The sequence below is a fragment of the Molossus molossus genome, unplaced genomic scaffold (genome assembly GCF_014108415.1).
Source record: "Molossus molossus isolate mMolMol1 unplaced genomic scaffold, mMolMol1.p scaffold_m16_p_1, whole genome shotgun sequence".
NCBI lineage: Eukaryota > Metazoa > Chordata > Mammalia > Chiroptera > Molossidae > Molossus > Molossus molossus.
Genome location: NW_023425344.1, coordinates 86,189,707 through 86,215,396, shown reverse-complemented (window position 1 = coordinate 86,215,396; position 25,690 = coordinate 86,189,707). Strand labels below are relative to the sequence as shown.

At 41.1% G+C, this 25,690-nt stretch overlaps 1 protein-coding gene across 3 annotated transcripts in view; it reads left to right on the top strand.

Moving 5' to 3' along the window:
- COL25A1 (collagen type XXV alpha 1 chain) overlaps positions 1-25,690 on the top strand; it is a 512,404-nt gene that overhangs the window by 421,380 nt on the left and 65,334 nt on the right. For all 3 annotated transcript variants that reach the window (XM_036266125.1, XM_036266107.1, XM_036266116.1), the window contains 6 exons: positions 7,738-7,791; positions 9,703-9,729; positions 12,045-12,089; positions 19,395-19,427; positions 19,829-19,864; positions 24,684-24,728. In XM_036266125.1, coding sequence (XP_036122018.1) covers positions 7,738-7,791; positions 9,703-9,729; positions 12,045-12,089; positions 19,395-19,427; positions 19,829-19,864; positions 24,684-24,728 — 240 coding nt within the window. The remainder of the gene's footprint in view (positions 1-7,737; positions 7,792-9,702; positions 9,730-12,044; positions 12,090-19,394; positions 19,428-19,828; positions 19,865-24,683; positions 24,729-25,690) is intronic.

Sequence of the window (25,690 nt, the reverse complement as noted above, 5' to 3'; positions counted from 1 at the left end):
ACATTTTTTTCATTTTTTGTCCAGACAGAGTGGGAGGGAGAGAGAGAGAGAGAGAGAAACATCAACATGAAAGGGACACATCGAGCGGCTGCCACCCGCACGACCAACCAGGGTCAGGGACAAACTGCAGCCGAGGTATGACGTGCCCTTAGCGGGAACCAAACCCGGGTCTCTCTGGACCACAGGCCGATGCTCTAACCACTGAGCCAAACTGACTAGGGCTGTTTGTTTGTTTTTTACACAAGCTGCTCAAATAGGAGGAACACAAGAAATCGGAAAGCCTAGATTCTAACCTCACATCGTTCTGTTTGCATCCACTGGCCTCTGGAGAAGTTAGTTCCCTTCCCTCTCTGAATGTGTTTCTTCATCTGTTAAGAATGACTGGCTTGGTGCAGCTGAAATATTTCACTGTTCTGTGAATGCGTCTGCTTAGGGAGAAGCAGATGTTAGCGTGAGTTCACGAGGTAAAGGATGATCCTTGGGCAAGTTCCAAAGCCTGTTTGGAAACTTTGGATGGCACGGCAGTTTCTATAACCAAAGTTGCGTGGCCACTACTCACCCTCCACCTGAGGCGCACGTGGTGGGGGAAGCAGCGGAGGGAAGAGGGGAGATAACTGAACGCATGGCCGTGTCTCTAACGGCCCAGTCTGCAGCCACAGGCAGAACTGGGAGGCCTTCCGCCCTCCTGGGCAGCCACCCTTTCCCTGCCTGAGTCCCGGCTGCCTGTCCTTCATGGGACTTCTCTCCACACTCACTCCCCCATCCCTCCTACCCCATGCTCTCTCTCTGTTCCCCCATCCTCGTGTCCCAGGTGGGCCTGCGTGGCCGGGCCCTCACTGCCGGGTCAACATCTCCCATCTTTTCCTGGGTCCTGCTCTAGCTGAGACAGAGAGCGGTCTCCTGCCTCCACGGTCACAAGTCTTACCAGTTCCCCGGTACCAGAAGGGTGATGAACGCTTCACATCTCCATGTAGATTTAATGTATTTGCATCTCCGGTATCTACTCTTTCCTCCCTGAACAACGATTGTGTCAGGAAGAGTTTCTAGGCATTATGGAAAGAGAGCACAAAATGGACAACGTTGCTATTCTGGTAGTGGTGAGGGCAGCTAGGGGTCGGAAAGAGTCGCCAAATAAAATATAAAATGCCTGGTTAAATTAGAACTTCAGATAAAAAAACCATAATTTTTAATATGACTGTGTCCCATTTAATGTTCAATATATATTTAGCTAAAAAAAAGTTTTGTTGTCTTTATCTGAAATTCAGATTTAACTGGTGTTTTGTATTTTTATTTGCCAAATCTTGCAGTCATTGTGAGAGAGACAAAAACAAAAACAAAAAAAGTAGACCTTAGGTGGTGATCGGTGCGATAGAGAAAATAAAGTAAGGTGATGGGCTTTGGGAGAGGTGGAGACTTAGGGCCACCCTGTATAAGGGGGCATTTACAATATACACTTGGGCTGTGTTTTATTTTTTTTTATTTTTATTATTATTATTTTTTTTTATCCTCACCCGAGGACATTTTTCCATTTTTTGTTCAGATAGAGTGGGAGGGAGAGAGAGGGAGAGAGAGAAAGAGAGAGAGAAACATCGATGTGAAGGGACACATCGAGTGGCTGCCACCCGCACGACCAACCAGGGCCGGGGACAAACTGCAACCGAGGTACATGCCCTTAGTGGGAACCGAACCCGGGTCTCTCTACCGCAGGCCGACGCTCCAACCGCTGAATCAAACCGGCCAGGGCTGTGTTTTAGATTTAAAGTATATATAGACAACATAGACAAAAGGGACTGTTTCCAAGGATGCATAGTTCAACAGACTGACCCACACAGACTTCTGGAAAAGACAGTGGAGTTAAACTGAGTGTTACTAGTCAGCTGGATCTCCCTTAAGTCACACTTCTTAAGCTGGGGGCGTGTACCCTGGGAGTTCACACACGTGTGCAGAAGTACACAAAGACCAAGGATTCTTCTGGAACACTTGAAGGTTGGGGCTAGGATTCTTATTTTGTATTATTACATGGTAAAATGTCACAATTCCATAAATTTTAAGGTATAATATGTTGGTTATTTTATACCCCCTACCTTCACCCAAGTTCATGTTCCTACTCATTTGCCTTTATGAGACTAGAATAAAAAACTAAATCAGAGAGGGAGAGAGAATATATATGAATGGAGAGCAGAAACCCCATTTTCCCAACTCTTCCCCAAACAGTTATATCTGAAGTCCCTGTTGGGTGCCCCACTTTAAAGAATCCTGCTCTCCCAAGTGTTGTTTATTCAGTTGCTGCCAGAGCCTCTGAGACCCTGAAGCCCAAGTAAAGGGCAGCTCCTCTCCCTCCGACTCCTGCAGCAGAAGCACTAACGGCCAGTCCTGCTCACTGCACAAGCCACTGAGATCCTTCAGTGTTCTGCGCTGTCAGGAAGAAAGGTCCTGTCCACCGTGTTCAGGGAGCTATCGGTGACCCCGCCATGTATTGCACATATGCGCCCACACCACCAGCTCCAAACATCTTAAGACTGAAGCCATGTTATGCTCAACGTCACGCTCCGTCCATGCTGGTCCATGTTCCTGGTAGTGATTTTTCTCCTCAGTTTGGATGAGCTCTTTACGAAAATGCAACACAGAGAGGAAACAAATCTGTTTTTGACAAGTGGATGTAAAATTATATTACGCTAAAATTTTTAAGCTATGACTCATTTTCATCGCCAGAATGAAAAACAATCGCGGTTGAGTGACGGCGAGCAATTTTACTGCTAAATAACCTATCTCCTTTAGCACTCAATTACATAAGAGAACTGCATTCCTTTCTAGCTTGAAGTATTCTTTCCCGTTGCCCCTGAAAAGCAGTACCTGAAATAATTGTAAAAGGCCCGAGTGATGTTTTATGTTAGAATTCTAAAGAGTATTTGGTTAGATGGAAGGAAGGAAGGAAGGAAGGAAGGAAGGAAGGAAGGAAGGAAGGAAGGAAGGAAGGGAGGGAGGGAGGGAGGGAGGGAGGGAGGGAGGGGTGGAGGAGGGAGGGAGGGAGGGAGGGAGGGAGGGAGAAAGAAAGAAAGAAAGAAAGAAAGAAAGAAAGAAAGAAAGAAAGAAAGAAAGAAAGAAAGAAGCCATCCTTCTTCAAAGTCAGCCCCAATTTATTTTTAGCTTGAACACAAACATCGTTTGGGAATAAGACACTTAGAATTTAAGGTGTAGTAGAGAAAACCCCGTTGATCTACCTACAGTAAGGTGTCAGCTGCTGCTTTCCCTTGTTCTGTCTTTGGATCGTCCTTCAGAACTTGTGAACGTAAAATGCATTCAGAAAAAATGGACGGGTTACCCAACAAACGAGACTAGCTCTCCACGCACACAAAACCTGATTCCCTTTTTTTTCGTCTGTACTTTTCCAATATATTTTTCTGTATGTGTTCACTTTTACTACATTATGTAGCAATGTAATATCATTATAACTTTATTTGAAGAGACCTCATGATATATTTTGTACTCATATATCAGAAAATATGAAGACCATACATGACATATGGCACATTCTTCATTAAGACTTACCTTTGATTTCTATTTATTAAGCCTCTTTACTTCATGAAGTATAAGAAAACTTTGATTTAAAAAAAAACAGATCTGCCCTGGCCGGTTTGGCTCAGCGGTTAGAGCGTCGGCCTGCGGTCCTGAGAGACCCGGGTTCGGTTCCCGCTAAGGGCATGTACCTCGGTTGCAGTTTGTCCCCGGCCCTGGTCGGTTGTGCGGGTGGCAGCCACTCGATGTGTCCCTTCACGTCGATGTTTCTCTCTCTCTCTCTGTTCTTCTCTCTCCCTCCCACTCTACCTGAACAAAAAATGGAAAAATGTCCTCGATGAGGATTAAAAAAAAACAAAAACAGATCTATGATTTTAATTACATGACCCGAAGTTATTTTCGTATATCACTTTATTTCTCATTCAAAAATAAGCTCTTTAGGCACAGGTGGCTGTCATGTCTGTTTCATCTTGTTGCTGTTGTTAATCCTCATTTGAGGATATTTTTTTCTATTGATTTTTAGAGCACGTGGAAGGGAGGGGGAGAGAGAGAGAGAGAGAAAGAGAGAGAGAGAGAGAGAGATTGGTTGCTTCTCACACTTGCCGGGGACCCAACCCAAAACCCAGGTACGTGCCCTTAACCAGAAATGGAACCAGAGACCCTTCGGTTCGAGAGCCAACACTCCAACCACTGAACACAACACCCAGGGCCTATTTCATCTTTTTTTTTTTTTTTTAAATGAAACTAGACCACCAACTTATACCATTTTTAATTTTTATTTTTTTAAATTCTAACCCGAGGATATTTTTCTATTTATAATCAGATAGAGTGGGAGGGAGGGAGAGAAACATCGATGTGAGAGAGATACATCTACTGGTTGCCTCTCACACGACCCGACCAGGGTCGGGGACAAACCGCAACCGGAATCGAACCCACAACTTTTTGGTCCATAGGCCGACACTCTAACCGCTGAGCCAGACCAGCCAGGGCCTTTTCCTTTATAGCCCATGAAATAGCTTCAAGTAGAACATATAATACACTTTCACTGCATTCAGTCTTAGTTGTACAAATTAATGCCTCCAGTAGCCCATAACTTGACACTGATACTCAGAGCTGTAGAGCATTTTATCTTGAACATTTCTTTCTCACAGCCTGGGAAGCTACGTCAGGATGAAAGCAGAATGCTCCATAGCCTCCTAATCTAAGTTCGAACGTATTTTTCTTCATATGATTTATGAGAAAGGTAAAATTCTATGAGTCATTTTTCCTTCTTGGTTCCATCCTCTCTTGATTCACTCAGGAAACAGTTTATTTCTTTTTTAGCTGTAAAATTTTGTGAGATACGTATTTAAATTATAAACACATGAAAAGTACTTAACCTTACAAGGGATAAATATAAAATGGAGCAACAGTAAGCTCTCTTTTGTGTTTAATAAAATAGCCACAGAATTATTAAGTGTGTGATACCCAGAGCTGATGAGATTGTGGAAAAGTGACCCAGAGGGGGCCTGCGGGAGCAGGAAGAGCTCAGCACCCCTTCGGAAAGCAATTAAGAAAGTTTTGCAGAGCTGTTTATGTTAGTTTATCTTTAACAGCAAAAATCGGAAGCGACCTCAGTATTCAACAATTTGGGACAGATGAATCAAATGATCAGACCTAACTTTGACAGATGACAATTCAACCATTCACAAGACAATCATGAATAGAGTGTGAAAACAAATGTGTGGTATAAAATAATAAAAAAGCAGAATGTCAAAATATGTAATCAGCTTGTAATTGCTTGAAAATATGGAAACATACATAAAAAAGACTAGAAGGAAACAGCACCAAGTGAAAACAGTTGTTATAGGGCGATGGGATTATGGGTGCAGTTTTTTTTGTTTCCTTTTATGTTAAAAGATTATTTTAACAGTGTATAAAATCAAGGAAAAGGGGATCAAGTTTTAGTCCCTCAATGTTCATATATTAAGGAAGATGTTGTGCAGATACCTAAACAATATTTCTCTTCCTTGCTTCAAAATCTCAGCATGGATTTTGTCCGGATCCAGGGGCTGAACCATTTATTATTATTATTATCCTGGCTACCATGGTTAGTCTTTGAAAATTGAAATAAAGTTTGTATTGGTCCCTGGCAGCATCTCCTGTTTGCCTTCAACCATGAGTTATGGCATTAGTGCGCCCTGCTGCTGTCTGAAGGAGGCGGACTTGATGGCTCTTTTTCTAGTTGCACAGCAGAAAGATGGTCCTCTTTTGGGGTGGGTTCTATTTCCAAGTTCTTACCCTCTGTGATTTACAAATGGCCCGTCAAAATTTCCCTATCATGGCCAGTGTTATTCCATTTTACATGGAATAACAGTTTTTCCATTTTACCAAGGAAAGTGTGAGTTCTGAGTACAGTGTAACTTGACACAGGAAACCGAATTTCTTCCAGGAAGTTAAGATTTCCACAATTATAATAACCCAGCATCACAGTAAAATGCTTTTCTCTCATCTAGAAAGACACCGTAACACTTCACATTGCTTAGTTTATCTGATAGGTGTACATAAAGAATCTTTATAAGTAATATTTAGGTTGGGTTTTCTATACATTCTGAAAGGGCACTTATAAATGAGGAGTATAAACTGACTGATAATGAGGATAGAAGACTCATCAGCAATGGTCTCCCGATTTGTAGATGTGTTCATTCATTCAGAGAGGCATCATATTGTGAAGAGCACAACCTCTTATACCAGATCGTGAGAGTTCAAATCTTGGCTAGAGTTGCATAAATCTGAAAATATTATTTAACCTTGCTATGCCTTAATTTCTTTATCTGTTAAGTAGAGCTAAAGATAGTACTTACCTCATAGAAATTTGTGATAATTGAGTTAATAAATTTAAAGTTCCCGCCACTTGAAACATTACTATTATTAATAATGTACATATTTTCATAAATATACATGTTCGTGTGCATTTTTGCTGAGAGCACAAATATTAAAGTGACACAATCCCTGCCCTCCAGGTGACTTACAAAACATGCTTAAAAATCAACTGTTTTCTGTGAACCTAAAACTAATCTAATAATGAAATCTGTTGTTTTTTGTTTTGTTTTGTTTCTTTATTGATTTTTTAGAGAGAGAGGAAGGGAGAAGGAGTGAGAAAAACATCGATGAGAGAGAACATCGATTGGCCGCCTCCTGCATGCCCCCTACTGGGGATTTGGCCCACAACCTGGGCATGTGCCCTGACCAGGAATTGAACCAGCGACCTCTTGGTGCATGGGTCAATGCTCAACCACTGAGCCACACAGCCAAGCTGAAATCTGTCTTTTTTTTTTTTTTCAATCAACTAAGAATCAACTTTACTACCCTCAGTGGAAGAAGAAAGTTATCCTTCATTCGAATCCCGTAGTAAAGGGCTTTGAGAATGTTTTTAAATGAAAATGAAAGGAAATTCTTGTTGCTATAAGTTGGGGCCATATGGAAGCATTGAGAGCCAGGGTCTCTCTCCTTTGCCTCTGGGCCCTTCAGGTGCTCCTCCTCCTTGGGAAACAGTTGTGGGTGCAGAGTCTAGAAAGGTTAGTACACATCATCAGCCTTCTGAAATGGAACACCTTCTAACATAACAGCCGTCATCTCTCCCCGAGATTCCTATCACTCAGTATGGCAGCGAGAGCCACACGTCTGAATGCTTTATTCTAATTATTTTTACAGTGAAATTGGAAAGAGAAAACACCCATTTTTACTTTTTACTTTTATATCAAACATGTCCAAATGACTTAAGTAGATGTGTATGTTCTTCACGATTTAGGTTTGAAAAGGCTCATTGGGTTAAGTCTAATTATGTAATGACTTAGTCTGTATTTTCCTGAACTGAAGAAGTACTTAAAACTTCTCCATCCAGACAGTCTTTATGTTTCCAGTTGTCTTTCCCTCATACAACACATATTTATTTGTTGCCTGCAATGTACCCCGCACCATGGTAGATATTCATTTCATATTGACAAGTTGCTTCGGCGTTCTTACCGGGGGAAAGACTGAACAAAGGAAATCCATCCTGTTTTATCCTTGGTGCCTGGCACATGGAATTTTGAACCAAACAAGCTAACCTGTATTTACCCTGGTAGGCACTTACTTTCGATCTACTTTTAGAGCATTATTGGATGGCCATGTCTTCTCATGATCTATACAATGTACACATTTTGTCTATTTTACTTAGTAGTGCCTACTTTTTATTTTGAGGGTGAGCCCGGGTTGCCTGGAGCAGTGGGACCGGATGGAACACCAGGGCCAAAGGTTAGTACAAATACAGCCAAGCAGAATCATTTGAGACGTGAGTTTTCGTGAAATTGTAAGCGATTATAATTTTTTTAAATATCCCACTGGTTTTACCTGGATAGAATGTTTTTTTTAGTAGTAGAATATGCTACAGTATAGAACTCTGTGACTAATAAATAAATTATGTTGGTGATTCTTATTAGCATTACAAATGCAGAATATGATTGTCTAAAACCTATATTCTGCGATACTTGAGAAAGCCCATGTTTCAAATATGACTGTTTTATTTGCCACTTAATATGAGCATATTAAAACATAGGCCATGTCCATACTGCCTAAAATTTGCATAATATTTACGAAACTTACCGAAGTGCCCTCGAGATTCGGCTACCTCTGGCCCTCACACAACACAGCCAGTTAATCAAATGAAGAGCAGAATAAAGATGTGGCATGTTTAAAATTTTAACTTGGATGTAGTCAATTACTAAATAGGGAAAAAATGTAATGAAGATTATTTTGTTTGGATTGCAAGTTTTCTTTGTTTCTCGAAGAACAAATGAATCTGTTAAATATAAAAAGATTGGTGACAGTTTAGTTTAAACTGAACAGGCAGACAAATCCCAAATCCTTTGATGAGTGAACATCCCTTGAAGTACAAAACTAACGTCTAATCCTGTCAGCTGTGCTGGGGTTTATCCATACCCACAGGTGCCTGTCAGCTGATTTCACAGATCACATTGCTATTGACAGGCACCTAGGACGGTATGGACCTAAAATCTGTAGACCTGTCCTTTGTCCGGTAGGAGAGGAAAGAAAATATTCCCTGTGGTTCTATAGCCATTCTCCTGCCTCCTCCCTCTCTTGTTCTCGGCTAAAAAGCCAAGGTAGGAGTTAATGCTCAATGCATGTGCTCAGTGCTATTCTTCTGTTGCCTAGCGACCCTCAGGATGGATGTGGAGCGCTGAAAGGTAGCCAGCAATTCTGAAAAACAAAGGGTCAGGCTGGTTTCCAGCGAATGAAAGGACTCTTGCCTCCAAACTGACTTCTAGAGTGGGTTATAATTTTTAAAAACACAGTAATCGCCTTAAACCATTTTTCAAGCAGTTGATCTCATGACAACACTCACTCATGCTTTTTACAAAGGGGATAGTCTCATAAAGTGTATAATTTACTTTAGAACTCTCCCACTCCATCCCTTGTCCCTTCCTGGGTAAAATGAAAATGAGATTCTCTTCAGAGCAGTTTTTCATTTCCATCCTCATACTGACTGGGTCATCATTTTGAGTAAAGACATCATTCTAAACTCACTTTCATTCTGCCATTCTAGTGGTTTTCCTGAAGGTACCCATGCCTCCCAAAATACACCTGATTTGGAGCATGCCGGTTACCAATAGGTTAAAGAGAGGTCATGACATTGTGAAGGGGTCCAAGTTCAGGTCTGCGTTTATGGTCATGTTAGGGGAAGACAGATTGGGGAACTGCACGGGGACTCTGGACCCCTGAAATAATCCATGTACCAGGGACTGCTTTGAATAAACACTTCATAGGAGGGTGTGCTAGCCCACATTACAGATTCTGAGTTTGGGCGGAATACAAAGCCCTAGACTAAGAAACTGCCAAGATGGTAAGTTCCCACCACACTGTTCTCCTTAGAGCCCCCAAAGCCAGTGTAAAGATGATCATCTAAAATGCCTTCCTTTAGTCCTCGAGAAGCAAAGAATTAAACTGATATTTGCTGTTGATATCCTTACCCAATTCTCCAAGAAACTCATCTTACCATTTGTTTTTATATAGCAACCATATATTGCTGGGGGGAAAAGGGGCCACATATGATTTATCTACTATTTTCAATATCTGATTTCGTTTGGTATTGCTTAATGACGTGTTTTACAATTTAATGTGTCACTCAAACTTTGTCCTTTTGCCCAGGGAGAACCTGGAGAACGAGGAGAAAAGGTGAGAATTATTCTGCCTACATTTATCTTGTTTTTCCCCCAATGAGGTACCAGGATGAACTGTATGTAAATATGGACAGATAGATAGATTTAGATATAGATATATAGTTATAGATATAATGACCACTGGGTTTTTTGTTTTTGTTTTTTTCAAACTTAATTAGTGGAAGGAGAAAATAGTGTAATTCTTATGTATGGATAGAAGTTTTTTAAAGGTTTAAAGAAATGGAGGGAAACGGAACCCATTTAAACATGCTCTGTCTGGATTTTCAACGGCTTTCAGAAACCCCTGGGCCTGCAGAATTCCTGTTGTCCCCGCTGGCTAATGCCACTCCAGTACTTTTCTAAGCACCCACATCTCTCTACTGCTTCACAGGTCACTGAGTTAAAGGGATACAGATGTTTACCGCTGCGAATATACTGGGAGTTGCCCCACAAAGAATTCCCATAAAAACCAAAAAGAGAAACAAAAAAAATGAAGAGTGCCATATGTTAAACTTCTCCTTGCCGTCCTTCCTTACTACCTTTGGGCATGTCCTGATCCTTCTCAGACTCCCCGTGCACATGTTGGTGTGGACTCTCCTGGCTCTCGTGCTATCTGTTAGTGTTGAGAACTGTGCTGCCTGTGCAGGCAAAGTCCAGGGTGCTCCCTCGTGCTCTTCGTGAGGGACCCAGTCTTTCCGACTCGTCAGCATCATACCTCTCGCCCCCAAAGAAGTACATCGAAAGATCCAGCACACTTCTTGAACGTAGCTGTAATTTGGGGCATTGAACAGCAATCAGAAAAAAGACCTATATTTACATGGAAAAAGAGCAAACCAAAGGGGGCAGTCAGACGCTTTGTGTCATGACCACTCTGAGCCACTTTTCCTAATAAGAAAGTGTGTTTCTTTTGTTCTATTTTTTAATAAAGGGATTTCCAAGCATGTTTTATTTTTTAAAAAAGTATGCTGCCAGGCTGCCTCTCAAAGATCCCTCATAACAGATTATCAGTGCATTTCCTTGGCATCCAACCAGTTCATGGTAATTCACTTGAAATTAATTAGTCACCAGATGACTCAGACACGCAGGAGGGGGAAGAGGCAGGGCCAGCCCCGTCCTGGGCTCCTCAGATGGAACAGCTCGGGCTCCTGGGCTGTTGTGGGTGCCCGTCACCAGAGACCAAAGCCTGAGCAGGTTAGCTTCATGCTTAAGAAACAAGAAAAAAAAAAAATAGGGAAAAAGAAGAGAATGTCTTCCTCCCTCGCCACTCTTCTTCCTCTCAGGAACACAGATATCATCAGTAGTTTATCTCTTATTTTAGGAAAATGTTAAGTGAGAGAAAAGTGACCTCTTACGAAGCTAGACAGAAGCTGATGGACTATAAGAACAGTAAGGCACAGCTGTTGCTAACAGCTATCATTAACAGCCTAAGTGTCAGATACTGTTCTGGTTGCGTTACACACAGTACACTGTTTATTTATTATGACCCCATAAAGTATTCTTGCCCATATATTACACATGAAAAATGTGGTGCATAGAAAACTTCATTTCCCCAGTGGGTTCTGGAGCTGGGTTTGGTCTCTCTGGTTCTACCATAACATACTATGAGACTTAAAGAATTCAGGATTTGAGGAAGCACAGCCCGGGTAATAAACAAATGGCATTTTTTCCTAATGCATTGCTTTATGGGTAGAAAGCAGATGTTAATGAGGGAATAGGCAAAGGAAATCTCAAAAATAACCAAGGAAACAGAAACTCCCAAAGTTACGATTTTTAAAAATCAGTTCCCTAATAAAATATAAAACATGTATTTCACAAATGCGAAACACATAGGTACAGATAGATCAAGTATTCGGGGCACAGGTTTTGAGGCCCCCGAGACCTGAGATGGTTTTGAAGACAAGAGCAGGGTTTATACAGGTCAGAGGGAAAGGGGAGTCAGGGCTCCGGGGGGCAGGCTGGACACGGAGGTGCTGGGCGTGCGGCGGGTTGAGGGCATGGTCAGGAGAAAGTCTCTGTTACCGTGGAGCCCGGGGCAGAGGGAGAAAGAGGTAGAATTAAGGAATCTTTCAGTGCCGGGATGCTCAAGCTATTCGAAATCAGAGAAATTGCCACTTTCTGTCAACATCATGGAGTCGTTTAAAACTGCTCAGCCGTGTTCATTGTACTAAAATGTATTTACAGCACTGGTATCGGGCAGCTGCTGAAAGAACGTAGCTCTGCAAAGCACACGCAGCAGCCCTTACTGTGCTGGGCTGATGAAGGAAAAGGGAAAACACTTCTTTGCATAATGTCACCAATGTGTCTCACGTGTATCGCTTTTTCCCCTCCTAGGGAGATGCTGGAGAGAGTGGCGCCAAAGGTGACGCAGGCGAAAAGGTACAGTGTTGGGCAATGTGGGAGAGTGTCCGAGCAAGAAGTGGTGTTCTCCCTGGGTGACAGTGGGAGCTGTTGAGAGAGGGGAGCGAAGGACCGTGGCTTTGTTTGGCAGGAAAAGAGATCGACCTACAAGTTTAGACAACCTTTAACTATTTAATTTACAAAAGGTGATTATTCCACAGGCTCCTCGATACAAATGTAAATACTTTAACCGTAAAATGGTAGGTCGCAGATTTTAGAAAGTGGGTGGCTAGGTTTCGAGGCTCTCAAGGAATAAAAACACGTATTCACGTAGAAAGGGTACACTCCCTTGATCTGTAGAGATATGAAAATAGAATTGCTAAAGTGATTCTGTTTGTCCCAATGTCAGGAGAGGGCGTGTCAGGATTGGGGTGAGATTTAAAGGTTTGAAAGTAAATGTCACTTGATTAGAACCCCCAGTGCAGTCTTGAAGATTTTTCTCAGCTTGAAATGTACTAAATCCTGATATTTTGTCAGCCTTTGTTTTGTCATTGTTTTTGATCTTTGAAAGTACTATTTAGAGGACGTGGTCTGCTGGTTCATCTTCTTAGCTCCTGTCTTTCCCCCCGGTCTCTACCATGACAGCGTTTGCTTTGGTTCATACTTACAGACATCGCTGACAGAAGGGGGATATTTTCCTTCCCTTGTGCTGTCTGTTAAGAATGAAAAGAAAAAAAAAAAGATCTTTTAAGAAACCAAAAATAGAATAGTCTGTCATATTTTAATGTAAATCAACCTAAGTAATTGAGGGATGAAAAAAAGAACCTAATTATTCATGTAGGCTTCTAGTTCAGAATAAGAACATTCCACTGTGAAAGTTATTCCAGTACAGATGGAGGATGGTTAGTCATAACAACCTACCCATAAAATAAAAAGAAATTTATCTTTCTCATTGTTATAAATATTAATATAAATATGGCATGGTGGCAGGAATGTCACCCAGTAACAACTGTGCTTGGATTCAAGGCGCTGTCTAGCAGTTAGGGTGAGCTGTCATTTTCTCGGAGACCAGGGTTCCCCAGCCCCAGCACTATAGCCGTATAGGACCCGATCGCTGTGGTGGGGACGGTTGGATGTTCAGCATCATTCCTGGCCCCTGCCCACTCCGTGCCAGTTGCACCCTTGAGTTGTAACAACCAAACCCATCTCAAGACATTGTCGAATGTTCCCCAAAGACAAGACTGCCCCTAGTCAAGAACCACCTGTGGGCCATTCCCCTGACCTGTCAAATGTAAGCATCATGCTGAAATCAGACGCAGCATGAGTGTGCTGAGTACTAATAGGAGTGATGATGTACCTCGATTACTCGCGAAGTCAACATTTCAAACCCCAGATACATAAACCTGCATGTTATAGGTAACTTTTCTTGTTTTACCTAGAAGCAGAAGTCAACAAACTTTTCTTGTAAAAGGCCAGAAAATAAATATTTTAGGTTTTGTGGGCCACGTGGCCTGTCACCACTGCCCAGCCCTGTCATCATACTGTGGGCGCCAGCACCCCCGGGCAGGGAGCGCCAGCACCCCTGGGCAGTGTGTGCCAGCACCCCCGGGCAGTGTGTGCCAGCACCCCCGGGCAGGGAGCGCCAGCACCCCCAGGGCAGTGTGCGCCAGCACCCCCGGGCAGGGAGCACCAGCACCCCCGGGCAGTGTGTGTCAGCACCCCGGGCAGTGTGTGCCAGCACCCCGGGCAGTGTGTGCCAGCACCCCCGGGCAGTGTGTGCCAGCACCCCCGGGCAGGGAGCGCCAGCACCCCCGGGCAGGGAGCGCCAGCACCCCCAGGGCAGTGTGTGCCAGCACCCCCGGGCAGGGAGCACCAGCACCCCGGGCAGTGTGTGCCAGCACCCCGGGCAGTGTGTGCCAGCACCCACGAGTGTGCGCGTACAAGTCTGCTGTTGCTCTAGAAAACTTTATTTTTGGATGCTGAAATCTTAATGTGGTGTCATTTTCATGTGTTGTGAAGTATTATTGTTGATATTTTTTAACTATGTAAAATATAAAAACCATTCTTAGCTCATGGGCTATGCAGGAACAGGTGGGCAGCTGATTGGGCCCACGGGCCATAGTTGCCACCTCTGTTTAAAGAAAGGAACTCTTCTCAGCAGAGAGCAGTCTCTTCAAGGGGAAAAAAAAAAAGCCAAGTCTGAGCTGTGCCTGGGTGAACTTAGTAGAGAATTTTATGCTTCAGAAGATGTATTTTTAAAGCTTCATTTTTGGAACATAGGCCAATAATTGTTTCTTTAATCACACATTTTTAAAATTTAATTTTCCAATCGTAAAGCCACTTTTTTTCTTTTACAAGACTAAGTTCATCTCAAAGGAATACTGTTCTTACTTTTTATATTAATGCAAATCATTTACCATACTGACTCACACATAGTAAACGCTCGCTTTCTTACTGCATGGAAATTGAAATCAACTAGATGGGTTGTTTTTCTTTTTTATCAAAAAGTTTTATTAGTCAACTGAAATTAAGTGCAAGAAATGCTTCAGTTGAAACGGAAATCATTTCTATAAACCTTCAATGGATCTAAACAGGGAATTGTAAATAGAAATCTGTAACGTATAATATGTAACCTGACCCGTAGCCTTCATCCCCCAGAACGCTGTAATTGGAATATAATTTTTGATGTGTTTTTTAAACATTTCCTGCTTCTGTCACATAATTTGTTTCCAGCATGTTGGAGACACTCTTCTCGTGGCCTTTGGGTTTAGTATGTGAAACTAATTCATCATTTACCAAGTTTGAGATGTAAAATAAAATAAAAATGCTTCTTTTCTGCCATTGATGTAGTAAAAATTACGTCATTGACTGATTGACTTTAATAGGATTTTTTTCCCTTTTGATCCAACTCGGTGCCTTCGGATGGTAAAGCAATCTAAGCCTTTCCAGACTGGTCATCTGGAAACGCTGTGCAAGTGTAAAACCACTGGGCTGGGCGTCTCTGTGGCCAGCGGTCCGGTGCACCCTAGGGTTAGGAATGACCTGCCGGAGACTGATTTCAGTCGTGTGTGGAGTTACTCTGGAAGGGCTGTGTTCTGCTCTTTGGCGTGTTGATCCCACCGACAAATGTTGAAATGGATTTTTTTTATCTATTGGCCCCCATTTGAAAGATGTTTGTGCAGCACGCTGGAAGGTTTGGTCCTGCCACTCTTGTTTACCATTTATGTGTGGATTCAGAAGCTCCGCCTTCTCTTTCTTGGTGTTACTTGCCTGTGCCTTCATTTTCTTTGTGCCCCCAGCCACATTCCTGTAAACACACTGCCTTCTTGGTTTGTGGCTACATGACATCTTTGATTTACATCCCCTGAGCCTTTGCAGAAGCCACACCCATATTTAGAACCATCAAGCACATTGTCTTCTTTTCTTAAAATCACACATGAAGGGCTTTCTCGGTGTGATGCCACCCCAGTCATGCAGGGTCCTCTAACTTAGCACATATGATTCCTGTAGCCTAGGAAAGGAACCTCTTGCTTGGTCCACCTCTGCCTCCTAATTCTAGTCTTCTGTCCACTGAAACGTGACTTTATGTCATGTCCCGGGGGCAGCCTTTTAGTCTCCTCTGAATCGGTTAGGTTCCCTGCTCCGGCTCCCGCAGCCCTCCTTGGCATCCCATCAGGGACCTGTGTCATGATTTATTATAATATCCAACTCACCGAAAAAGAAAAACAAACTGTATGATACCAAAGTATTCTATTTCTAGCACCAATCCAGGTTCCTGGAAGACAACAACTATTTATTGAGTGAATAGTCTTTAAAACATGTGTTTGTTACTCTCAATTGCTTCTTATTTTCACTGAATGGTAGAACTTCCTGTACTGTGCATTTGGGTATCATGTCTTCTGTGTATATGCAGGGACACAGAATTTCCCTAACAGGAGAATCTCTTCCTATCCAAGATTTTTTTTTTTTTTATGAAAAGAAAGTATCTTCGATGCTTTCAATCAGTGACATTTTTCTATACATGTGCAAGTAAGTGATTGTCATAGGGACAGGACAAGGGCAGGGGTTGCAACTATGTCCTTCACTGTTGTGTTCCGGCTGCTGGCATTTCTACCTCTAGAGCATGCCTGGCACATAATTGGTGCTCAGTAAATATTTATTGAACAAGTTAATGAACAATAGAAATATGGCCACATTCACTTTCTATATCCACACAGACTTTATTAGCACATACATGTAATGATATAGCAAGTTTTATGTTTGAAAATGATACCCTGGCTGGTTTGGCTCAGCGGTTAGAGTGTCGGCCTGCAGTCCAGAGAGACCTGGGTTCGGTTCCGCTAAGGGCATGTACCTTGGTTGCAGTTTGTCCCCGGCCCTGGCTGGGTCGTGAAGGTGGAAACCACTCAATGTGTTCCTTTCACATCGATGTTTCTCTCTCTCTCTCTCTCTCTCTCTCTCTCTCTCTCTCTCTCTCCCTCCCTCCCACTCTATCTGGACAAAAAATGGAAAAATGTCCTCGGGTGAGGATAAAAAAAAAGAGAGAGAAAAGAAAATGATCATGCCCTGGCTGGTTTGCCTCAGCAGTGAGCGCGTTGGTCCATGGACCAGAGAGTCCCGGGTTTGGTTCCCAGCTAAGGGCACATATGTCAGTTGCAGTTTATCCCTGGCCTGGTTGGGGTCATGTGGGTGGTAACTACTCAGTGTGTCTCTCTCACATTGATGTTTCTCTCTCTCTCTTCCTCCCTCTCTCCCTCCTGCTCTGAAGATAAATGCAAAAATGTCCTCTGGTGAGGATTAAAAAAAAAGAAAGAAAATGATCACAACTAAAAATGGAGCTCTCTGTGCTTGAACAATAAATACTGAAGTCAAATTCATTTACCTCAAGTATCTTCTCAAAGTATTTTTTTCATTTATGACTTACCCTGTGAAAACTTTTATTTCCAAACCAACTGATTTATGAATCTAAGAGTATACTTAAGGCACAGTGGGTTTTTTCTACTTTAGTCCTGTGTTCATTGTCACTGTTCAAGGAATGAGGATTATCAACGCTGACTTTTATTTTCAGTACTTGCAGCAATATCTTTAAAATGTTTAATTTATGAATGTCTTCCAGAAGTTGCTTCGCCACTGAAAAGTTATAAAAATTCTTTGAGATTTCACAGTTCTAATTTTTTAAAAACGGAATTAGAGTATCACTCATAGTTGTCCATCAAATGACACTGCTCCGATTTCCACAAGCAAACCAGCCTTTCAGGACACGCTCCTTTCTTCCCCACCCACTTTCTGTGAGAACTAACTCTAGTTTTATTCTCACTAGTGGATTGTCTAGCCACTTTCTGTTGAAACACTGAAAAAAAAAATATTTTTAAACTACAGTTAATACAAGGAACTGCCTTTATTTACAAGTTTGCTATAACCTTTATGTCCTGTTGTCAAAATGAAATAAACCAATAATTCTGTTCTTATGACAATAGAATTTACGAAGTCCAAAATTCACAATAGCCTCTAGTTGCTTTGATTTCCTCATCTATTAAACGAATGTAGTGTTATCTGCCCTAACTTTTGGGAGTTTTGTGAGGTATAAATGAGACGAGAGAGGGGCTTAGCCTAGTCAACATTGCTCTTATGAATACAGAGTTCTTGTGCAAAATCTCACAAACCTGATTCGTTGGTGTTGGCGACTTTCAGACTTGATTTAATGGGAATATGTATAAGCGTTATCTTATTAGCCACATTTATTTCATTCCCACTGGAACTCAATTGATTGTTAATGATTGGGAAGAGAAATTAGTGGTGTTCTACAGTATTTCGGGTCCTCTTCTTTATGTTTCATCATGGTTTGATTTTTCCTTGGGTTACAGTAAATTACAGATATCAAAGAAACTCACATTTATTATCAGTTTCTTCAGTAAGCTAATTTATTTCCAGCTCCTTCCTAAGCTTTTTTTCTTCCTAAAGTTTTTGTTTTTGTTTTTTTCATTTTGATTCTTGACTTATGAACAGCCTAAAACATTATTTTGGAGATGTGTTCATTCTCCATTATATGTATCAAGCATATACTATGGGGCAGGCACTGAATCTGATTGTCTCATAGAGAGACCCACAAAGAACAGGCAGAAAACACAAATACATAATTATGACGTGAGCTATGATACACAGTCCGATGTGTGTGTGAGGGGCATGTGTCTAGGTTGGTTGGCTCGTGAAGGGTTGAGGCGAAGCCACTGCAGCCAAGAAAAAAGAGAAGGTGCCAGCCGGAGGAGTCGAGGGAGGGGACAGTGCTCGTGTGTGGAGGCCTGAGGCCGTATCTCTCTCTCTAAGCGAGATGGATGAGCGAGCGGCTTCCTAAATCTAGAGCAAGGGAATAGAGCCTGGAGCTCCTTGAGCACCTGCCCAGATCGGACAGCTGAGGCAATCCCAATATGTACCTTCCTCCTCGTGGCTATTTCTATTTTCTTGACAGTCTCAAAGAAACCTAAGTTTTCTCCCTTTGTTTTCATGGGATGGAGGGCTAGATGGAGCCTGAAAATGTCAGCCCTTTGCTGGCCTCCTTTCAGAAAAAGCTGCATTCTCAACTCTCCTCCACGTTCTTTCCCATTCGTCCCTATCTGCTCATTTATAACGTATTTTCTCTCGGAATGTAGTCACCCTCTGTGAAATCCGGATGGAATACAGTGCCTTTAGAAAACCAGATTCTAGCTCAAGATTTTCTCTCAGATCTTACATGTGTCCCTGTCACCCACAAGTCATTCATCATTCTGTGACTTTCCGGGGACTGAGTTACAATGAAATAAGTGTAAAGCTAGCAAAAACATGCCGGTCCTAACTGGGACAGTGCTTCTCGGGGTACAAGCTGACCTTCCGCGTGGCTTTTTCCAACTCGGCATCATTAACCCTTGACTCCATCTGTTGAACCCTGACTTTCTGAAGACAAAGGGCCAGGGAACGCCCAGTAAATGGTAGCCACTGACATTAATAAATTCCAGAAATAGAGAAAACCAAAATTCCAGATCTCCAAATTATAGTTTATTGCTTTGGAATACAAATTTAGCAGTGTATCAAGGTCCACAATTATATATTTATATTTATTTCCAAGAATATAATAGTTCTTATGTATTTTGCCTTCAAAGTAAGCCTATGTTTTTAGAAAGTACATTGTTTATCTTGGAAATTGTTGACGTCTTAACAGCTGACAGGTTGATACACAGTCTTAGGGAGCCTAGTTAAGCCCATTAGTCATGGGGTTCCCTTGAGTGCGCCTGTTGATAATGGCTCTCTGTGTGTTTGTGTGTTGCCTGTTCCCATAATTTGCAGAATAATCTCTCATGGCTTTCATTTTAGGGTGACCCTGGATCATCCGCTGCAGGAATTAAGGTAACTCTAACCTTGCAAAAGGTTGTACCCCAGGAGTTCCAGTTTTGATTTTTATAAGCCTCTTTTACCACCTTTGATGGTTATAACTCTGTTCATATTCTCCTCCAAACACAACAGGAAGTATCTGCTGGAAATCTGATAAAGGCTTAAATAAGGGGTCTGGTCTTCTCTTCCCTTTCTGAGTCATTTTTATGGAAATACGGATTTGTATCTGAGCTTTAGTTCTCTTCACAGCAAAACAGTTTTCCTGTGTCTACTGAGACATAGAGCAACAGAATAAAGGAAATGAAATAGATGTGATCAAGGAGGCTGGGTCGTCTCTGTGACAGTGTCCAGCAGCCTAATGGCTTTGGAAAATTCTTGTAAAACTGACCTTTTCATTTTTGGCTTTCTTTGGCCAGGGAGAACCTGGAGAATCTGGCCGCCCAGGGCAAAAGGTAATATCTTTATTTTAGTGTAATCTTTGAACTGTCTCACCATTTTACGTCTGCTACCCACTGTGTAATAGAAAAAAGATTGTTGTAAATAGACTTGGTTTTCGTGCTTTGCATGCTGAGTGTTGATAGTTTTGCATTTTAGAAAGGATGATGCTGACCATGACAAAAGGAAAACACACCCTGTACATGTGAAAGGATGCTTAGTGAACTGAAGTCTGCATGGACTGAGCTGTTTGAGACTGGCAGAGACCAGTTGGGTTGGAATGCAGCAACTTACCTTGCATGTTTAAAGATCCTCTGCATGTTTCTGTCTTTCATGAGAAGAAATGAATATTTACTGAACAGTCTCAATAGGGAAGGATGGACAGTTCTTCTAAAATTATGTTTCTGTTCCTTTCCTTTCAACTAGCACCTCCCTGATAATTTTTATGTGAATGGTACTTATCAGTGCAGTGTTGGAATTTAATTACAGACATTAGCCAAACCACTTGAACTGATCTATAGATACATACATAAATTTATTTTTATCATTTGTGCCTCGCTTCAGTGATGACTGAGAGGACATGCGGTGAATGTGTTTAGATCCACATTCTCATTTGAGTCTGAGGCAGGAAACAACTGTTAGCAGTTTATTGTTGTAGCATCTGGCCATCAGTGCCCAGTGCAGTCAGATTTGAGATAACAGATGTATTGTAGCTAACAAGTAAATGTGAATTCCACATTAGGTTAAATCTCTGAAGATCATGACTCTGCTTTTGTCTAGCAGTAGCTGATGTGGGGGGTGGGGGTGGGGAGAGAGAGACATGAATAGGAACAGAATTCACCTCATTAGTGTAAAGGGAAAAAGAGAATCAATTCCCTTAGTAGTTTGGAGCCATAAAACATGATAAAATAGTGTTCCCACATTCTTGAAGTCATTGCTTAGTTTTAAACACTTGGGATTAAAGTAATTTTTTAGCTCTTTTACATTCTTTGAATGTCTCTCTAATTCAAAAATAGATTTTTCTCTCGAATCTAAGAGGAATGATTCATCAGGCCCAGTTTCAGGCAAAGTTGAGATTTTTCCAGAGTCCAGCAAGAACTCTGAAAATTTTGCTATTCAACTCCTAAGATTTCCTACTGATTCTTTACTCAGGAAACTTGAAATTAGTAATGTCATCCTAATAGAGATACATGGTCTACTTTGGTTTGAGAAAAAAAAACTACTAATTTTCTTAGACGATCTAATTTTAGGTCCCTTAGTAAAAATTAAAGGCTTAATTTAAGCTGCTTTTCAATTCTGTGACATGCTAAAAGAAATGGTTGCAACTGTTAACGTCTTTTTTTTTTCCTTTTCATTGAATTTATTGGGAAGACACTGGGTAACAAAATTATACAGGTTTCAGGTGCACAATTCCATAGCATCATTTGTACACTGTATTGTGTGCCCAACACCCTAAGTCAAGTCTTCCTCCATCACTATTTATCCTCCCTGTAACCTCCTCCACCTCCCCCAAAGCCCGCCTCCCCCTGTCAATCACCATACTGTTGTCATGTCTATGAGTTTTTTTCTCTTTTGCTCAATCCCTCCAAATGCCCCCACACCCCACCCTTACAGCTAGTTCCACTGTTTTCAGAATGGAAGATCAAAATTGATTTTCACTTGCTTAATAAAACATTGCCTTATCATGATTATCTAGAAATACACTTTAGACTTATTTCTGGAAGTTTGTAGGTTTGCATATGGAAACATTGAATTTCTTTTGTATTTCATTAAATACCTGTTTTAAATTATATTGAGAGCAGTTTACAGCCAGTCTGAATGAACATGTACCCTGAAATGAGCAGCATCTTTTTCATGAATATTTAGGCCAGATTCTACCCTTTGACACAATCTCACTTTCCCACAACATTTATGACTTCCTTTGTCTAATAATCTGGATTTGCCAATACTTACCCCAACATGGATTTCAAAGTAGAGTATTTCCATGCTTGCTTGCTAACTTAGATTAGAAAATGACAAACAGAGGTGACTTCAAAGTTGACTCAAGAGGTCTTTCATGGCACTTTTCTCATCATTACAAAACTGTGTTGTGGGTTCATTGGCACGTAAGCTCCTAAGTGAGAGATATTTCCAGAAAAGTAGAGGATGAAACGCCCAGTGATTAGTTTCTACTGTCCGGTATTTCACAGTGTGGAAGTTCGTTCTTAGAGTAGAGTGTATGATTGAGACATGAGTCGGAGTGTGTATATATATTTGTAAAGTGTGTTGATATTGTGTTTCACCACATAATTCTTTTCTTTGTAACTTCTACACATCTTTTAAAAACCATTTTAAGTTTTAAAATACTTTTAAATTTTAAAGGGGTAAGAAAACTCGATCCCCTTGCAGGGGGACCCTCACAGTTGAGCTTGCTCTAGCAGGATAGTGCTGTCACAGGGACATGGGGTGAAAGCAGACAGGGCCTCCGATAATGGAGGGTAAAGGGTGACGGGGGAAGGAAAGCAGAAGTGTAATGTATCTGTGTGAGGTTCTGTCTACTTGGACAAGTATCCTTCAGAAGGAATAACAAGCTAATTCTCACCTTGGGCTCAACTCAGAGAAGCTCCTGAACCAAGAAGTAGGCAAGAATAGAGGGATTAACTGAATCATCATCTCTTAATTGGAAGATAAACCTTCATGGTATAAAGATAGAAATTTTATGTAGTAAGAAATATCTTCCTAAAAATGTTGAGATGTTCCACAAAAGATAACATTAAATATTTTGCAATCTTTTATTATGTCAACTTTTTTATTTATTTATTTTTCCTTTATTGATTTGAGAGAGAGAGAGATAGAAACGTCGATGAGAGAGAGCATCGATTGGCCGCCTCCTGCATGCCCCACACTGAGGATCAGGCCCACAACCTGGGCATGTGTCCTGACCAGGAATCGAACCAGCGACCTCTCGGTGCATGGGTCGACGCTCAACCATTGAGCTACACCGGCCGGACTATTATGTCAACTTTTAAGTAAACATAAATGTTATGGAAATGTTACGTTTATAAAAATACAAGACTATAAAATATTAACTCCTGAAACATCTGTTCACTAGTAAGAACATTTATAACCTCTGTACATACATACATACATATATAAATGTAGGCAACAATTAAATGCTCAAAGTCTCTGTCAGTATTCAAACTACGTTATAAAATATTCTATAATATCTTATACAGCTTTTTCATGGTTGGAAAACATACCCATGTGTGTCTATATATGCATATGTAGGTAAATATCTTTCTTCAAATTAGTCATGTGACCCTTTTAATTTGGCCAGAGGGAAGGGTGTGGTGAGAACTTCTGCAGGGAAATAGTATTACAACCTGTACATTTTCCCACATGCTTCAGCGAATATCCTGAGTGTTAGGGGACTTTTTCAAGCCCTTTTTACTACATCTTTCTAAATTTATTTATTGAAGGGGGAGGGGGGTGTCAAATGTATAATGTTGTACCTGTATGAAGTTTAATTTACTTGGACCAGTATTATTTGAATGAAATATCAAATTCCCAGTAATCCTCCTTTCTTCTCTGACTTAATCTCATCTTTGTGTTACTGTTCACAATGCAAACTTTCATTTATAGTTTCATACGTAATAGCTTTTCTTTTGCATTCCTGAAGCACCTTTAACCTAAACTATCAGGAAAGTTCATTGTCCTTTCTATGTCTAACCATACAGCTTAATAAACAATCTGTGAAGTCATTTAGTGATAATACTAGAGCAAGTTATGACTTCATAATGTGACAGCAGTAATGTTTAAAAATGAAATGTCTGGTTGTTCTTAGCACATTGTCTTTGAAATGAAGGTTGTCAAGGCATTTAGATGAGAAGAGGTACCTCCCTCTACCACTTTGTTAGTTTACTGCTCTTCTCGCTTAGCATAGTCGTCTTCCCGCTGACGGACCATCGTGAAAATGTGTAACCCTTTTACCTTCAAATGTAACTTTCTCAAATAGTCACCTCAGTCCAACACAGGATGGACTTTCATTTCCTCCAGCGATTCCATTATGCTTCTTTAGTGGAATTCGGAGATTTTCTAAGCAATGTAACCTCTTGTCACTACACTTTGTACTTAAAATAATGTAGACCATTCTGTGAAAATGAGAAGGTTTATCATGACTCCAGTGTGCTCACCCCAAATCTACCACTTAATCTCAAACCTGTACTCAGGAACAGCTGCATGGTACCATTAGCCCTAAATTGCCAGGCAGGGTTACCCAGACTCAACAATTGTCAGAAATATGGGCTGGAGTTAAGTATAATATTAACCATGCATTTATCTTCTCATCATTCAGGAATGGAAAAGAAATCTTACTATACTTTTAAGTGAGCACGACTCTTAATGTATATTGTTTTGATGTAACCATCTGTTCAAACAGCCAACTCTTGATTATCTGCAGTGAGAGAGCACCGGAATGGGAGGCGTTATTCAGAGGTGTGTCCAGTTCTCATCTCAGCCGAGAGCTGCAGCCCCCAGCAAATCAGCAAATCATTTACCAGGACGCAATAAACCATGGGAGTTCATTTCCCTTTCACTTCTCTTTCTTGCCTTCTGGTAGAGATGCCAATGAGCAGTACACTGGCAGGAAGAGGGAAAAATCCTGAAAAAAATCTGCAAAATGGTCAACCAATTTCTGAATCAAGAGTTGACTGAACTGTATAATCGCACCCAGTTCCTTGAAATGAGGCAGTGTGTGTACCGATGGCAAGTATTCGGCTGGGAATACTTGCCTTGCTTCTCCCCAGACACTGCCTGAGTGAATACTGTTCGGTAATGTTGTGTGGTTTTCCTGTGTAGGGTGAACCAGGGCTTCCTGGGCTCCCTGGACTTCCCGGGATAAAGGTAAATACGGCGCTGACAGTCTTGGCATCAGAATCGTGACAGTGAGGGTCACGCCAGTTGCAGATGGTGGGGAGGGGGGAAGACGGAAAATATCGTGCTGTTCTTCAAATACCCACCTTCTCAACCAAGGCAATTTTTGAATTAAAAATTAACCACAGGGATTTTTAGTTTTCCATCGTTATCTGGACTGTATATTCTGCTACATAACCTGGCAGGCCCCCTTGATTAAATATAGGTTGAAGCCACTTCATTTGAAGTGATAGGAATTCTTTAAAGTCTAGAATATCTACCTTCACATTTAGCTTTATTCTTAAAATCTTATCAGATTTTTACCAGAATCAGAGTCTTCACATCCCCATAAATCTAATGTTTAGGCAGCTGTTTTTATGATTCACTCATTAAATAATCCCTCTAAAAAGCTTTTGTACTTCTACTTCCTGTCAGTAATTCTCACCGGAAAGTACAAATCATTTTACTAAACTACTTTGACCCATATACTATTCCCATCAACTTTTGAAATAATTGCTTAAAGCCTACTTTAAAACATTGTTTTACATATTCTTAAAACATCTAAAATGGTAGGAAATATTTTTTAATGGTTTAAAATTTTTCACATGGCGACTGAGAAGGCTTAAACATTCTGCGGCCTTAGCTATAGTTACTCCTTGAAAGTTAGCTTCTTATTTTAAAGCTCCTTTTTAAATTCTGGAACTATTTAACAGGGTAACAGTGCAAGCAGATTTTCCCTTACATTTTTCTCACCCTATAGAGTTTTGAATTAATCTCCAGCATGCATTAGACCATTCTAAAATTAATATTCCTCCTTTCAGTGTGAGGGTTGTGTATACTGTTTCATGAAGGTTGTATTTGAAGTGTGTTACATGAAATGATATGGTTATAGAATAAACATGTGTAAATTATTGAATTCCCAGATATCATATGGTATCATATATAATATTTTA